Genomic DNA, 12,232 nt, shown 5'->3' on the forward strand with positions numbered 1-12,232 from the left:
GGCTTCCTTAAACGAAATATTTTCCTTGACTTTAAGTGTGATTATCTCTTTTTCTTTCTTCCAGTTCGGACAAGAGCGTGAGTAGGCTGGATGGTCACCACAGCAGTTCACACAGTGAGGTGTGCCACTGCAGTTGTCGGAGGGGTGGCCCTGGACTCCACACTTTGCACAAGTTGTTTGACCACGGCAGCTCTGCGAGCCATGGCCGAACCTCTGACATTGGAAACACCGTCTAGGGTTGGGGATAAATGGTCGAACATTTAACCTGATGTATCCTGTTTCGATTGTTTCTGGCAGTACGCTGGATGAAAATGTTAGGATAAGATGTTTAGTGGGGATTTCCTTGTTGTCTCGTCTAATTTTAATACGTTTTACGTCAGTAACATTTTGTTCTTTCCACCCTTCCAGGAGTTCAGTTTCTGTCAAGTCTAGGAGGTCTGCCTCTGACACGACTCCCCGTGAGCTGTTCATTGTTCGGTGTTGTGAAATAGAAATTGGTATGTTACCAAATGTCACAAGACTGCCAAGCTTCTCGTACTGATGTTTCTGAGGGATCTCAAGGAGAAGGTCTCCGCTAGCCATTTTCGTTACCTTATAACCTGACCCTAAGGCTTCGGTCAAAGATTTTGCTACTGTGAATGGAGAAATAAATCTAGCTTGTTTTTCAGGATTCTCACTGTCTACTACGTGGTATTTTGGGTAGGTCTCTTTTGTGCGGTTGAAACAAGTGCTTAAGTCTTCGGTGCGTCCCCTCTTCTGAGGGTGACGATCAAGTAGGCGGGGAAATGCGGGTGTTCCCATAGTAGTTTGGTATGTTTTCAGCAGCAATGGCGGCCACCCACCATGGAGCCCAACTTGGGGACGCTGCAGCACTTAAACGGGTAAGGCTGCAGGCGCCAACCGTACACCGCCACAATAACCTAATATATTATACCCAAGGGAGGGCACATACACAAGGTTAACCCTTGCCGCCGTGGAGAAAGGAAGTAAATGGAAGAGAGAAGAAGACAGGAAAGATCAAAAAGGGAGAGATAAAGACGAAGGTTTCAGGAGAGAGAGACAGGAAAAGGCGACTACCGATTTCCCCCGGGTGGGTCATTCCGGGGATGCCGTCTACGTGAAGCAGAGACCAAAGAGGTGTGTTGGCTCCGCCGGGGGGCCTTAAAGGTCCGAACACCCGGCATCGGCTCAACCCCCAGGATCCCCCTTTCCCCGGACACGGCTAAGCCGCGCACGGCTACACGCGGGAGGGTCCAACCCTCGTGTGCTCGGGTACGTGGTGTCGCAACACACCAAACGCCTGCTGACGCAGACGCCCCTGTGGGGATGGCTTCAAGAGAATATAAAGCATGAGGTGTATTGCATAGCTCCAGTCAGTTGTATGCTTGAATAAATGAGCAGGTAGCCCTGCCCACTTTACAAAATATATGCCACTGAGCGTATATTCAGCACTTCGAGGGAAGACAGCGTTTTTTTTACTAACAGGGAAAAAAGGCTAGAATAAAGAACATAATTCAGGAGTTGAGCTTAGTTTTAGGTAGGGTAGGGAGAAAAAGATCTTGAAACCAACTTTGGCTATACCTCAGAATTGTGTTATTAAACAAAGCTGCCAGTAAGATTCAATATTGTTTCTAGCCCGGTTAGTTACCACGTTGACTACACTTACTGTGACATTACACTGTGCACCACAAGTACCGTAGTATTTTGTATATGTTAAAATTTTTGTAAGGAGCTAATAATGTACTGCTAAGGAATGTCACAGGGGAAGTTTTTTGAAATAGACAGAAATTTGAAACCTCTTAATACAGGCTTTCATTTTTTTATCATGCAAAATCTGAAAAGACTGATCCGGATTTCCGAAAGATTAAAAAGGAAGCGAGTTGGAACATATTCATTTTTGGGCAGCGCACGTAACGTTTCTTTACCGTATTTCGTTTTTGTGGGCGCTGGCGAAAAATTGACTGGTTTCAATTTTTCATCCACAGCAACAGCACAATAAAAAGTAAACAGCCGTTGAAAAATAGGTCAATGGAACATTCTAACCTATTAACAGAAATAGACCAAAGGGCCGGATAACATTCTTGCTACATACCGTTCCAGTAAAGAATGATGCATACGCATGTATTTCATTGCCTGTTCTCTGCACGTACTTTGCGAGCTCACTCTCGATAATCAGTAATGTCTCAATGACAAAACCAGATGACGATTCTCTCGGTTCTGTGAGGAAAAATATAGTGCACCAAATGTGACCATCTCTAATGCTGAAGAAGTATTTCAATGCAAAAATACACTCTACGTACCAATCCTTACTGGGTCTTCTTTGTATACTGTTGGTTCTGTAATGCAAGGAAAGGGACAAGATGAAAGTTATGTATACACATCCTGCCTAATATTTAGAATAATAGGTAGCTACGAATGATTTTGTCCGTCTACATGAGACACACCTAATAAGTACTCGTTCATCTTTATCTTAACCTCACAAAGATTATTGTCATAGAATTCAAAGGGTATTACGCTGATGAACCACAATAACATTACGCATAGACATGCCATATGCAACCTAACAAATGAAATCGCGCCCCACGTCCCTGGAATTACCCCTCAGAAAAACGCAGAAATATTATTCTGTCGCTACACCATAAGGGACTGGATATGTTATAGCCCGCCCCATTAGCCTCAGTCATTGGGAGCTGAGCATTCCAAGCTACACTTTCACACAAGCACAACACTTAAACTGTATTGACATTGAAAAAAGGCGCAGTTTTGCCCGAAAGGTGAAGCATCGATTCCGATAGCAAATTAGTAGACAGTTATACGAAGAAAGGATAGTACATTTATCGGCTGCTTAATCTACTCAGCATTCTCTTGCTGAATAGATTAACAAGCATGGTCTCAGTGGCGCTAATAATATTTATTATTATTATTATTATTATTATTATTATTATTATAGCGCTAATAATTATTATTTATGTAAGGAATATCAGACCAAGAATGCCGTATGAAATATTGATTTGCTTCTGTAAGTGGCAGTGCGGTATTTAAAAGCGTGATAGTGCTGGCATCGAAGAGTACATTACCTACTTTCGCATCGGGATTCCGCGTTCGATGTTGTCCACCATTGGTGACGCTCTTAACACACCTACACCAAACTACTAACCTAATCCAACAAGTGAAGTTTGCTCAGGCAGTTCCAAATCGATGAAGAGATGTGCGGTACGAACCAAAACATTGGAAATTATTGTTTTTCTTCAATACGTTTCGTTCGCTAACTATCATTTATGTGCAAGAAGAAACGTTTCCTAATTGGTATATTCCCTTTCGCTGTACATTCCACCATCCTAAAACAGCAGTTATTGCAGAGATGGTATTTTATTATGTATAATGATACCTGTGCTTACGTGCTTGAAGCTCATATTACGTGCTTACGTGCTAGATTAGTTCATATATTGAAATTCATACTCCATTAATCCGTGCAGTTTCATTGTATATGCGCCAATGTTGGAATACGAAATACATTGCATTTTATACTTATTAGGACAAATACTAGATACTTCAACCTGTGAAGCCTTATCCATCTCACTGAGCTTCGTTTACCATCATGTAAATTTCACAGAATTGACGCTTTCAATATAAGCTCAACAAACGTTGAGGTAAAGTTTACGTAGTTCACTGCTTTTAAATTTTCAGCACTGAAAAGGTCAAAATATATCTAGCTCTACCTGCAAAACGTGCATGATTGCACGTCAGACCAGATAGAGTAGGTTAGATGCTTTGTATGGAGTGCCGGGTCATTTAGAAATGATGGTGTGACGATCTTATGTTTAATTTAATGAAGATGGGCACAAAAATTATTACAATAAAAGTGCGCAAACTGAAGAAAACGCGCCTTACACGCCTTTTAATCGATGATGAAAATCATAGAAAATGTTTTGTGTTTTGATGTTGCTTGGACAAGCTTAACTTATTTAGCCTGTCCAACATTACAAGAAGGTTGGAAATGTATAGGCCTGCTAGTCACTTTTCTTTCTTACACATCACAGAACTCAACATCAATTTCTTTTCCCATCTCATTGCAGGCATACGCTCCTGCAGATATCAACTATCATATAGAACGTCTTTGCATTATCGCCATCATTATATTACTAAAGCGACAGCTTTTTGCGGCTCTGTTCCCCACATGGATGTTGTATGTAAATTTATGGCCTTTTAAGTGACCTTAACATGTGCCTAGAAATATATAATTACATATGCGCTGATTCGTTTTGAATCTCGTTTCCCAGCACATAAACTTGATGATCTGACCATTAGGCCGCGGATGGATGCCTGAAAAGGCGGAATAAAGCGCCTTAATTAAATGTCAGCCAGCACATAGCTTGTTAGCCGCGTCAAATAGCAACCATTTACTTAGAATGACTCAGTGCATGCGTCTTCTAGCTGACGATGAAAAAAGAAGTAGCGTGATCGTTCGTCACCGTGAGTCACTGCGCGTATCTCATCGTGCTGCGACTTTATGGCGCACTCCTACGAGGTTCAGTACATCATGCCTTGTTATCCAACACATTTTAATGATGAGTAAATATCCCACCTCACCGACAAGGCCCACCTTGTGGGCTGATGGAGTCATTCCCCACTGATATTGGCTGCGCGCCACTTGCCGTAATGCATCATTTTCTCTTGTTTGCTCGTGAAATGTTTGCGTGCTTCGAATTCGCACATGTTGTTTTTATACTAAAATTACTTTAGCATTTTGCCCAAGATGGGAGATGCGTCTCTAGGACGTACTGTGGCTATTTATTTAGAGAAATTTGCCAACAACCAGTCGCATCAAGTCACAGGACAATCAAATGTCTGAGGAAGAAAAAGGTGGCATCATCAAAATGTAGAAACAGTTGGTCAGAAAGGGGCAAACCTTATACGAAGCATGTACACATTAGAACAAAAAATGAAAGCTGTTGCGGCCGATTGTCATAGAACAGAAAAGTAACAACCTAAAAGAATTATCAACACGGCAACTAAGCTAGCCGACATATTCTTATGAACGTGTAAGATGGAATAATAAGAAATGGTAGCCGCCATATTATTATAGATCTGTGAGATGAAATAGCAGGAACAATGAAAAAACGGGCACACTCAGGCTGAAAAAGAAACATTACTGAAGTGAATTGCGTGTGGCATACACTAAGCACGTATTATTAGCAGCATTTAGTGCCACCCCGGCCGCTACCCGAACTCGGTGTCTCACGCGCCGATAGGGCCTTTTTACTCCGCCTCCGCATTGGCTGCTTCAACACAGCCATTCAGGCACAATCAGTTCCGTTTGTCATAACTGCACTGCTGGCGTTGATGAAACTCTAGCAACCATCCTTCTCCCCTGCGCGGCATATAGCTCAGCTTGTGATATCCTAATCGCCTCCTATCGACGCCTAGGACTCGCCACAGCCTGTCCTGAGGACTTTGTTTCTTAGGGGTTTCGCGGGTTTACTCAAAAGAGCCTTCCCAGCTCACATTGAGTTCTTTGAGTCCTCGAACCTTTACAAGCGGCCATAGGCCCCGTTTAACGCTTCGTTTTCTTTCTCTTCACGGCCTTACGCTCATCCTCTTTCATCTTTATTTCTATTTACTCTTTTATTCCCCTTACTCTTCCCCCATGCAGTATTTTTGAGGTGACCTCCTAAGCGAGAGACAGTTACGGTACTGCACTTTTCTCTTCTTTTCCCATTTCAAAGTCACATACTAGTACTACTAGTGCCAGCAGTGTACCTACAAAGACTTCGCCTTAACAAAGCAGCTATAAAAATCATACAGTTGAGTCTTGTACGTTACAGCCTATTGCTTAGAGGGAAAAACCTATACGTAAGCGCGGTATTGGCAATGTGGCCACGTTGAATACGGACCGTGCTGAATTTATTGGGATTTTACGTGCCAAAACCACTTTCTGATTATGAGGCACGCCGTAGTGGAGGACTCCGGAAATTTCGACCACCTGGGGTTCTTCAACGTGCACCTAAATCTAAGCACACGGGTGTTTTCGCACTTTGCTCCCATCGAAATGTGGCCGCCGTGACCGGGATTCGATCCCGTGACCTCGTGCTCCGCAGCCCAACACCATAGCCACTGAGCAACCACTGCAGGTGCATGCTCAGTATAACTAAGGGAAAAAAATTATGCAAATCCGATGAACTGTGGGAGCCGATGTAAGCAAAACCTTTCTTTGCTGTTTGTTTTGACTGACAATAATGTAGAGGTGTTTGCTTGAGTTGTTGTGTGCCACATTTCATAACCTCTGAGAGGGTTCAGCATTGCCATTTGCGCACATGGCACATCGCATCGTGGCATAAGCATTAAACTTGAATTGGATTATGGAGCTGCACGTGCCAAAACCACAATCGCGTTTTGAGACAGGCTGTAATGGTGCATTCCGGAGAAATTTTGGTACCCTAATGTTCTTTTAAAAAACGTGGCCATAAATCAAAGTGCGTGAGCTTTTTTTATTTCGCCCTCATCGAAATGCGGCTGTCTCTGTCAAATCCGCGAACGGGAGCAATGCCACATCTACAAAGGTATCGCGGCGGGCACAGAAGTGCTGATTTGACGTGCGACCGCTTCCATTGTGACGCCTAGACCCTGCGGTTCGCTTTAATTAATGCGGCTCTGCTTCTGCACACCCTGCGTTAGTTGTCCGGTAGACATATCTGCATGTTTTAATTTTTCAGAAATAGCAGGAACGCACTGTACCACACGTTAAACTTAAGTTCATCCAGCGCTTTCTTGCCTTATCACGTCAGATTTTCCCTATACCCCCCCCCCCCCCGCCCCTTTGTATCAGTATGGGAACTGCTAACGAAGAGAGGCAAGGCTTCGCGAATGCATCGTTTCTACCTATTCCCTGACTCCTTTGCCCCTCCTTTCTTCCATTCTATCTAGCTTCTCCCAGGACATTCAATTTAGTAGAAAAGTAAGCGCTTGCGGGGGGTCACCGATAATTACAGCTGTCAAGATGCTCAAGAGGAGACGACCCGGGAGCTCCACTGTGTGTAGTGCGGTGCGTTCCAAACGAGTTCCACGCGTCTCTGTTCTTCTCTGCTAGGCTTCTTTCATGTAGATACACGCTCTGAACCCTCCTCACCCCCCACCCCCCCCAACGCGTTGTACCGAATAGCAGCAGCCACAGCAGCAGCAACAGCAGCTGCGGGAAAGTCAAAAGACAGGGCAAAGAAAGCTTCGCTTTAAAAGAGACAGAGAGACGTGAGTTGTGCGTCATGTACAGAGTGATAGTATTCTGCATAGGGACACAACCTGCAGAACTATGAAGTGACGACAAATACTCACGGATCATACTAGTTCTCTTGGTTCCGTCAGTTGTTTCAACCTTCTTTATTCTGTGAGCTACTGATTCCAGTCCCATCCCTCCTTGGTTTACAATGGGCTCAATTTCATGAGTTAGATTGAGGAGGCCATACTAGACAGGAACATAAAGGACGATAAGAACAATGTTTGTTTACATGTATGCATTTGAAATCAGTGTAGTGATGTAAGTATATGACTTACCACATCATAGCCTCCCGACTTTTGGGGCTCCACAAACACCATGGCTTGCTTATTTATATCTTGGTAGAGATACCTGTCGTAGTAAGTGCCATCGACCTAAAAACTCGAAAAGAGCGTCACCCCTAAATGTTCAAAATTCTTAAATTCTTAACCATTTTGCAATTTTCTTTAATAAAGAAAACCGTTTTAGAATAGCGTGGCGACCATACGTAAATGCACTACGTACGTAAAGAAATAGCGTTGACTTCACTGCACATGCGCCGAACGTTATCGAGTTTTTATGGTTTACGTGCGCTATGATAACGTACGTCACTTGGCGAGCTTAAAGGGCCCCTGAAACGGTTCGAAAAAATTTTGTAGACGCGTAGGTTACAACTTAAGTAGAACATTCGCACCACAATTTAAGTGAAGCGTTACGTATTAATGGAGCTACAAGCGAATACAAGTTACCCTCCTCCCTAGCCATGCTTTTCCTCGTCAGCTTGTTCGCCGAGCCATCGGGGCTAAGCTCCGCCTTCACTTGTTCTGCGTCACGATGTGACTTTGCATCGTCCACTTCCGGTTGTTTTGGAGCCCGCCCGCGCGAAACCTCTCCGCTAGCCGCTCGGCCGTCGACCGCATGCGATAGCTGTCGAAGCAGCGTGCGTTGCGAGCATTCTGTCGCAGCGCCGAACGTGTCTGGTATTCCGTTAACCACGCACTAGCAGAACATTTCGACTTACGGTCGAAGCATAAACTCAAGCTGATGAAGGAACTTTAGCGTAGACGTACGTGAGCTGCCTGATCGGTCTCCACGGTCCAGCCACCCATGGCGCAGAGCTTAACGAGCCAAAGGAAGAGCTAGTATTGCTCTAACCAAGTGTAAAACATTTTAAACATTTGCAAAAACAACGTCTTAATGGTTACACTCCTGCGAAATATTTACACCAGCAGCAAAGAAGAATACATTTTGTTACTGCTACTGTGTCTGGTTGAGCTCTATGCCACCAGGTGGCTGCACCGTGCAGGCCATTCACATTTGCGTTTCTGTTCATCCCATGAAACGACCCGCAAGGAGACATGGCCAGGCCCAGTCCCATTTGCGCTTGCGTTTACCCTAATACCGGACTCGCGAAACGCTATTGCGTTAGTAATCTTCCGGTGTAAAGTGACGGCCACAATCGCACAAATCCTGGCGCCGATCAGATATCGGCAGTCCGATGCGCTGCAGCCGGCTCGCTCGTCTACTGGCTTGCAGAGGGACACGATTCGCAGCTTGACATATTGCCAGCCCCTACGTTTGCAGACAGACAGAAAAGACAGAGCGACACTGACAGCGGAGCTCTCGTCAAAGACGGAGCACTTTGTAACACAAGCAGATGACACTTGCTGTGTGCCGGAAGTGCTGAAGTGTACTGAAAAATTTTTGTTGTGCATTCCCTTTATGTTACTTTCTTTTTATAAAAACAAATTAACTAACATTTCAACTATTACGAACACCATTTGTTTACAATAAAGTTGGAGAAATTATCAATCACACGCCCTGTCAGCCAATCGGATAGCTCGCCCCACTGACGTGATATGGGTGATTTGCGTCATATGGGTAAGGGCGGCTTAAATTTCCGCCTCGCAGTGTGCTGCGATCGGTAGCGATGTGCATTTTTAAAACCTTATACTGAATTACACGCTTTACGCAGAGCACTCAGATGCGTCAATTAATGATCAGAAGGACCTGGTCTAGCGACTCAGTACGTTTGTAGAAAATCGTCAAAATCGTTTCAGGGTCCCTTTAACTTTCGGAATGCTTACGCACGCTAAGAAATTTTAGCGTTGCCAACATGGCGGCACCCATGGCTTCCGCTTTAGCGTGAATTCTCGTCATGGCTACGCTCTCACCCTCGTTGATGGCCAGTAGCTATTGACATGAGCTTTCGCTTCCTCTAAACACAGCTGAAACGTTAGTTAAGAGTGCATAGCGCCTCCAATTTCTGCGATCATTCGGCGAATCTGGCATCTATATGCCTAACGTGTCCGCATACGAACAGGATTGTTGCTAATGGATTGCCTTGGCTTGGATACGTTTGGCACAAGGCACCATACGGTGTTCTGTCTGCCACCGTGCTTCTTACGTTTGCGTTCCTGCTCCTTAAAGTAAATGCCTAGAACGTACGCCAACCTTAATTTGGCGCAAATGTGCTTGCGTTTCACATACACAACGCGACAAGCGCTATTCTAAAGCTGTCTAATTGCAGTAAAGTAGTGCGATCAAACCTAGTTGTCCCAGCACAGCAGCCCGTTGCTCTAAATATAGGCCGCAGTCAAGGCCATATATTTCTCGAGCCACTCTTAACTGTCGAGCATAACTACGCCTATGTCATGTTGTACATCTTGATTGTGAGAACGTGTGCACAAGATCGAGCCACTTTCTGCGATTTCTTGCTTGATGCAGCTAGAGCATTGACGCACTGTAGGATTCCAGCCATCGCCATTTTCTTGATTAGTCAATATTCCCAGAACTTTTTTTATTACACCTAGAGCTTTATAGATGCTCCGCGGAATTCTACAACCTTTGCGATTGGCCCACATCGCAACACAATTGGTTTAAAGTTCCCACGCTGGTGTGCCAAGCAATGTCGTCATATTAATATTTCCCGCTTTGAATTACTCTAATAACTGACGACTTATAAGTTCATAAGTGTCTGCTGTGTCAGAATCCGCGTAACAGACTCTGAAATCTTGCAAACGGATAGAAAGTTGGGCGAGTTGGTACGGTAACATGATCTTGAATTGTAGCGCGAAGTGACACAGACATAGACTAGAAGCAGAAAGCGCTCTTCCTGTCTGCTTCTAATCGCTGTGTGTGTCACTTCGCGCTACGAATTCAAGATCATGTTCTGCAATGTTCTTAGAGAAAACATAAACAAACATAGGGTCCTACTAACTGACATGGTCACAAATTTGGCCACTTTCTTGTATATTGCATTCTATAGCAGCCCACGTGAGAAAACAGAACAATGCGAATTAATCAAAAAGACAAAAATGAATGCAAATCATATTAGGCTGTATGAGTGCTTGTTACGGTCGTAACAAATAAAAATAACGCTTCTGAGTTCCCCTCATGAATTTTTCTCAGAACGCTGTGAAATCTTTTTTCTGATCGGATGCAGCACTTACGTATCTTTCAGTGATGCCATCTTCGGTAACCTCCCTGATTAATAGCTTCTTCGCTAACACTGAAGCTTTCTTGAGGGTAAGCTTGCATTCACCTTGAATAATAATAATCTTATCAAATCCTTCTTCGTGGCCATTGTACACCTCGGGATACACTTGGAGCCTGCTGTCAGCGAGCGCACACATTGCAGTGGTCGCTGAAGTCAAGTGAAGAAATCAAACGTTACTACATTAGTATGCAAGAGATATTTGTATTGCAAAATTTTCGCTGCATTTTGATATTATTATGAAATAGAATAACTAGACCGTCAAATATGTCAGCGTATAGTCAATGAAGCCTATATATTAGTGGACATTATAATTATTGTCATCTAGCAATTGAAACACAGCAAACCAATCCGCCCATGAATTCTAAAAAAATATTATTCGGTTATTATTGTCACAACCTTGCTCTTCGGTAAGAAATCTCTAACCCAGTCTTTAGAGCGCGTGGTGCATAATGGCGCCTACTGACTTTCTCGCTACTTTGAAGAAAGCATCATTGTGCTTAAATTAACATCACAATTTGGCATTTCAGGCACGGACGCACAGTGGAACATTCAGAAATGTGATGAACATGACGATATTTTTTATTGTCCTTCCCATTCACGCCCGCTGGCAACAAATAGTCACCTAATCTGCTGGCTCTAATCAGGCTTCGCGGCAGCTATCGCACTCTAGCATTTCGGCTACCTCTAGTTGATCCTTCTTTCTTATTTCATGAAACCTATCTTTGTATTGTGCAGTTACTTATGGCTGTAAGAAGATGTGTTCTATAGATTCCTTCCCTTTTTCTCGTCCCCAAATACTGTAAGCGTCTTTTGCATATCTAGTAGGCAGTTATTGCTTCCGTCCGCGTAGAATACCAGCACGTATGGAAGATCGACGCTTCCTGCGGGTCTTGGTGAGATACCGACCACATGTAGAAACTGGGGGAACTTTGTTCGAAGCGATCATATACAGAAAAGGGATCGTCGCTTCAAAATTCAGTGCAGTACAACCCTTCTCGAAGCACTGAAACTACTTTGCTGAGATCTTAAAAATCATTGCTGACAATGTGGCAAACACGAATTCCATCTCAAAACTCTCCAGGGTTACACGGCTATTTTTCTGATGTATATAGGAAACAGAACATACATTGGGCACTCTGAAGTGGAAAATATGAGTGACAGGCATGACAAATGCGCCGAAGCACAGTAAAATGCAGGCATAAAAGCGTGGTATTATTTACCGAAAATAAAATAACAGTAAAAAGCACTTTGAAGAAGGTAGGCCTTTCCGCACTTTGGGACCCATCGGTAGCACATCTATACTTTCTGGCACGACAGACACGTTCAGAACGCTCTTTAGGAACTAAACTTCAAACGCCTTGGGCATATTTTTATGCGTCTCAGATTATATATTGATTTAAAAACGTTTACGAAAGAGCGTGCTCACTAAGACCGCTGCAGCATCAGTCCCACATCTGTGCGGCGACACATTTGCCAAAGTTCAA

At 43.8% G+C, this 12,232-nt stretch overlaps 1 protein-coding gene across 1 annotated transcript in view; it reads right to left on the minus strand.

Moving 5' to 3' along the window:
• The window catches only part of LOC129380255 (venom metalloproteinase antarease-like TserMP_B), a 30,270-nt gene extending 22,640 nt beyond the window's left edge, over window positions 1-7,630 (minus strand). The window contains exons 1-4 of the mRNA XM_055061058.2: window positions 7,549-7,630; window positions 7,330-7,459; window positions 2,301-2,336; window positions 2,093-2,217 (exon numbers count right to left, since the gene is read on the minus strand). Of these exons, the coding sequence (XP_054917033.1) occupies window positions 2,093-2,217; window positions 2,301-2,336; window positions 7,330-7,459; window positions 7,549-7,590 (333 nt within the window). The 5' untranslated portion in view covers window positions 7,591-7,630. The remainder of the gene's footprint in view (window positions 1-2,092; window positions 2,218-2,300; window positions 2,337-7,329; window positions 7,460-7,548) is intronic.
• Between the last annotated feature and the right edge of the window lie 4,602 nt (window positions 7,631-12,232).

The sequence above is a fragment of the Dermacentor andersoni genome, chromosome 10, assembly GCF_023375885.2.
Source record: "Dermacentor andersoni chromosome 10, qqDerAnde1_hic_scaffold, whole genome shotgun sequence".
Classification (NCBI taxonomy): domain Eukaryota; kingdom Metazoa; phylum Arthropoda; class Arachnida; order Ixodida; family Ixodidae; genus Dermacentor; species Dermacentor andersoni.